Consider the following 5138-nt stretch of genomic DNA (forward strand, 5'->3'; position numbering starts at 1 on the left):
CCGAGAGGCGCCTTGGAAAATATCTAGATATTCGTTTGATGGCAAACTAAAGGCTGCGAGGGGCACGGAGGAACCGATTGGGGTTTTGTTTTTCTTTAAAAAAAAATAAAAGTCCTGGGCGGAGGGGAGGGGCGCGAGGGCACCCAGAAGGGCCTGATTCTGACTTCGCTGCAGCCTCGGGATGACCCTTCCTCCTTTTGTGCTTAGCTAATGTTTACATCTCATAATTCATGCGCCGCCCTGGGTTGTGCGGTGGCCCGGAGGTTCGCGTCCCTTTGCGGGACTGGCTACTTCTATTTTTCTCTAATAGAAGAGAAAGAGAGTTGAAAACCTCGTAATCCCACAAATGGACCCGCGCGGTGGTGCCTTTTCCTGCTCCCAGGGCTCAAAACGAAATAAAATCCAAGCACTGAAACCACACCCCAAACGAAGAAGGCGTGGAAAGTAGGAGAACTGGAAAATTTCTGGGCCAAGAAGATCTATCTGTCTTCTGTATATACCCTGTAGATCCGAATTTGTGTAAGGAATTTTGTGGTCACAAATTCGTATCTAGGGGAATATGTAGTTGACATAAACACTCCGCTCATTTTTTTTCCCGAAGAAAAAAATGTTTTTTTCCCAAATGAGGACCATCCGGTGACTGACCACACGAAGACTCTTTTCTTTTTTTTCTTCCTCTTTCTTTTTCTTCCCTCATTGGTTAGAGATGGAGGAATCATCTACCTGAAATTTCCCATGCCTGCCCCTGGAAGACTTGGTCCCTTTCACTTAGTAGGTTAATATTGGTGGTGGTGTTTTATCCTCTCCCTCAAGCCCACTTATTCTCTATTCTGGGATCAGGAAGGTTTTACTGAAAATCCAGAAAAAGTGACTCTTGTCATCAGTGTGCGAAGGCAAAGAAAATTGCTTTTCAAACGGATGTTGTGGTCGCCTTTTCGTTTGGGATCAGAACAAGATGCCCTGGAAATATGCGATTCCCAAGGAGTGTCATTGTGTGTGTATGCATCACCCCTAGGGCTCTTACCCCCAGCATCATAAGGATGTGAGATTTCTCTTCACTACAGAGGCAGCTGCATTAGCGGCAATTAGGACGTCTGGACACCGTGGTTAGCATTGCTCCGGTGGTTCTGGTATTAGCAAATTGCTATTCAGTGTGCTATCAAAAGTTGCAAGATTTTTATTCCAGCACTCATGTTCAGGGTGGGAAACTAAGTCTTTTCTCCCGGCGTGGGCCATGTGGGGTAAGGGAAGGAGTGGATAAGAGAGGGGAACGGAAAGACTGACACAGCCAAACTAATAGCGCAGCTAAATGCGATTTGGAAGGCGAGGTCTCCCCGAATTAGTGCATGAATTTCCTATCGATCCGCCCGCGGTTCCATTCATCTCTGACAAGTCCCTCCTGCACCCGCCTGCTTCCTACCGACGCCTCCTCTCTCACTCCCTACCCCTCCCCGGGCGGCTGCAGAGAAAAGCCCGGTGTGCGCATTGCCTCTCGCCCCCATGTGGGCTCCCCTCTCCAGACGGAGCCCCCAGTCTGCCCCTCACTTAACTCCCCAGACTGACTCCTGGACTCCTTCCCGTCTCCAGGAGGGCATGGGGGCCTATGTAAGGCACAGAATTCGGGGCGGTGAGGCGGGGCAGGGGGCTGGAAGAGAGGGCTGCACCGAGAGCCCCAACTTCCGAGGGGATCCAGGGATTGTTCTCTGCCCAGCGCCCCAACAGGCCGTCCGGCGGCAACCTGCTCTTTCTCTCCCTCCCTCCCTTTCTCTGATCCCGGAGAGAGCTGGGCGTGGAGGCGGTCGCCCCGCAGGAGCCCTATGTAAATCCTGGTGTTGGGTGGGTGGGTGGGGAGGGAGAAAGAGAAGAAGGGGGAAATAAACCTCTTTGGCTGGAGTAGGGTCCGGGTGAGCAGATTTCCTTATCCGGGAATCGCAGGCGGGGCGGCCATTGGCTCCGAGGATCACGTGGGTCCCTAACTTTGTTCACTTGACAGTAAGTAGGAGGGCTTTCGGAAACAGGAAAACGAGTCAGGGGTCGGAATAAATTTTAGTATATTTTGTGGGCAATTCCCAGAAATTAATGGCTATGAGTTCTTTTTTGATCAACTCAAACTATGTCGACCCCAAGTTCCCTCCGTGCGAGGAATATTCACAGAGCGATTACCTACCCAGCGACCACTCGCCGGGGTACTACGCCGGCGGCCAGAGGCGAGAGAGCAGCTTCCAGCCGGAGGCGGGCTTCGGGCGGCGCGCGGCTTGCACCGTGCAGCGCTACGCGGCCTGCCGGGACCCCGGGCCCCCGCCGCCTCCGCCGCCGCCCCCGCCGCCCCCGCCGCCGCCCGGGCTGTCCCCTCGGGCTCCTGCGCCGCCGCCCTCCGGGGCCCTCCTCCCGGAGCCCGGCCAGCGCTGCGAGGCGGTCAGCAGCAGCCCCCCGCCGCCTCCCTGCGCCCAGAACCCCCTGCACCCCAGCCCTTCCCACTCCGCGTGCAAAGAGCCCGTCGTCTACCCCTGGATGCGCAAAGTTCACGTGAGCACGGGTGAGTGCGTGGGCACCCCTTCCCCCTCCCACCCCCGGCGGTTTACACCGAAGGGACATCGGAGGCCTGGGGGGGGGGGGGAGAGCTGGGGGAAGCCAATTGTCCCCGCTATAAACTCGCCATTGCCGGAGATTTACGGTCGCCTGTTTTCAGAGCCACATAATTACATCCCCCATAAATTTTTATGGCCTGGTGGGCCCCACGCCTTTGAAGTCAGTTCCCCCATCCTCTTTTGCCATTCTCACCAGCGACTTTTTTTTGCCAGGGAGATGCAGTCTCAGTGAAGTTGGAAGTTGGGGAGGGGTGTGCGGCGTGGGGGAGGAGAAGGAGGAGGAGGTAATCTGTATTTGAGCAGAGAGTTGAGTCAACTCCCAGTATTTATTTTTTTCCTTTCTTTCCTCTAGTCTGGCTCCTTGGCTCCAGAAGTGAGCAAAAGTTTTTACTGGGGGCATGCGCTCCGTGGAATCTGAGCACAGAGGGTGGGAACTAACAGAAGAAAGGTTTAGGGAAGCCCCCCTCCCCTTTCACCCCGCATTCTCGAACCCTGGGCCCCAGGCCAAAGAGGGCAGAGAGAGGAGCGGTTAAAACCTTGTGAAGATTCTTCACTCCCCCTGCCCCCTCTCCAGACACCCAAACAACAACGTGGAGACGACACAACCCTCCAAAACTTTGAGGTCTCTTTCTCTTCCTGGGGCCCCCCTCATTCTTCCCTTTCCGTCCCCACCCCACCCCGCCTCTGGAGGAAGAAGAGGTGACGGGCGAGGGAGGGAGGGATACACTGTGTTAGCTGGAAGAAAGGGCTCTCCCTCCTCCCGTTCGGGGCAATAAAACTTTCTCTTTCTCCCTCTCTCTGTGTGTGTCCAGTAAACCCCAATTACGCCGGCGGGGAGCCCAAGCGCTCTCGGACAGCCTACACTCGCCAGCAGGTCTTGGAGCTGGAGAAGGAATTTCACTACAACCGCTACCTGACGCGGCGCCGGAGGGTGGAGATTGCCCACGCGCTCTGCCTGTCCGAGCGCCAGATCAAGATCTGGTTTCAGAACCGGCGCATGAAGTGGAAAAAAGACCACAAGTTGCCCAACACCAAGATCCGCTCGGGTGGCACCGCAGGCACGGCCGGAGGGCCCCCTGGCCGGCCCAACGGAGGTCCCCCCGCGCTCTAGTGCCCCCCGCCCCCCCGCACGGGAGCCGCGAACCTTGGGGCGGGGGTGGGTTGTGAGCGCGGGGGGTGGGGTGGGGGCGGGGCGGGAGGAGTTGCGGGAGGGGACCCTGGGGCCTGGGACCGCAAAAGCCTACCTGCCCTCCCCCTCCCCCACTTTATCTATTTACACGAATAAACGCAAAGGAGGGGGAGGGGAAGCTTTATTTATAGAAATGACAATGGGGAGCCGGGTGAGGCCCCCCCAGAAGCAAGGTTCAAGTCTCTTGCTTTCTTCCTTAAAAAAAAAAAAAAGAAGAAGAAAAGAAAGAAGAAGAGAAAGAAGGAGACATTAAGAGAAATAGGAGGAGGCTGTACTCCTCGCTTTCAGCTTTGGCGAAGATGGATCCACGTTTCATCTTTAATCACGCCAGGCCCAGGCCCATCTGTCTTGTTTACTCTGCCGAGGAGAGGACGGGCCTCGGTGGCGACCATTACCTCGACACCCGGCTAACAAATGAGGCCCGGCTCGCCGCCGCCGCCTCTGCTGCTGCCGCCGCTGGAAGACAGCCTGGATTCTCTTTCTTTGTGTCCCCCATTCCTGACACCCAGCGAAAGCACCCTGTGACTGCCAGATAGCGCAGTGTTTTGGCCACGGTAACACATAACACACACACACACACACACACACACACACACACACACACACCCTCCTTCCCTTCTGTGCCCCTCCACGGGCACACTGACTTCTCACCCCTTTCCACCGAGAGGGGGCCCGGGTGGGGGACAGCAGGAAGGAGACAAGTGGAGGTGGTGGTGGGGTGGCCTTGGTAACGCAGGAGCAGGCAGGGAAGTTGAGCCTAAGACAAAAAGAGAGACCGGGAGGGCCTTCTTCTAGAAGGTCAAGCCATTCCTGGCAGAGTGAGGAGCCAGTTGAGTTCTGGGAGCTGGGCACAACCCTGTCACCAATCTAGTTTTACAGGGAAGGCTTTCTCTCCTAGACTGCAAACGAATGTGAAACTAGCAAATAAAATGTGGCACCCCTCCCGGTCTGGGAGATAATGTTGCAGAGACCTCTCCCATAGTTTATCATTGTTTTGCATTGATTATTATTATTATTATTAATTATTTTATTATTATTATTATGATTATTATTATTATTTTATGTCATGTGCGTCCTCTCTCCTGTTCTCTCTGACATTCCAAACCAGGCCCCTTCCTAGTTTGGGGGCTGCCCAAGTCTAGAACCCTTCGTTGGCGTGAAATTTTGTGTCCTGTACAGAGTGACAATAGAAATAAATGTTTGGTTTCTTGTGACCAGCACGGCGTGTTTTTGTTGAAACCCTGATGTGAAGATACAGACAAATATGCCACCCAGGATATATGTTAAGCATCTCAGTCCATTCGGCCTCCTGTTGGATGTGGTTGAGGATTTTTTTCAAAGGGTCCAAGGGGACTTTCAAT

General features: G+C 54.7%; 1 protein-coding gene across 1 annotated transcript; it reads left to right on the plus strand.

The window, feature by feature from the left end:
- Positions 1–553: 553 nt before the first annotated feature.
- HOXB4 (homeobox B4) lies at positions 554–4991 on the plus strand. The gene is made up of 2 exons (XM_041726009.1): positions 554–2536; positions 3401–4991. The coding sequence occupies exons 1-2, from the start codon at positions 2080–2082 to the stop codon at positions 3697–3699; spliced, it is 756 nt and encodes a 251-aa protein (XP_041581943.1). The 5' UTR covers positions 554–2079; the 3' UTR covers positions 3700–4991.
- The last annotated feature ends 147 nt before the right edge of the window (positions 4992–5138 follow it).

This window comes from Vulpes lagopus, chromosome 12 (assembly GCF_018345385.1).
Source record: "Vulpes lagopus strain Blue_001 chromosome 12, ASM1834538v1, whole genome shotgun sequence".
Classification (NCBI taxonomy): domain Eukaryota; kingdom Metazoa; phylum Chordata; class Mammalia; order Carnivora; family Canidae; genus Vulpes; species Vulpes lagopus.

What these genes read in the sequence shown, in the direction of transcription:
- HOXB4 (XM_041726009.1), top strand. Translation starts at nt 2,080, where the DNA reads ATGGCTATGAGTTCTTTTTTGATCAACTCAAACTATGTCGACCCCAAG. An exon ending in CAAAGTTCACGTGAGCACGG is followed by an intron (nt 2,537 to 3,400) that starts GTGAGTGCGTGG and finishes GTGTGTGTCCAG; the next exon opens with TAAACCCCAATTACGCCGGC.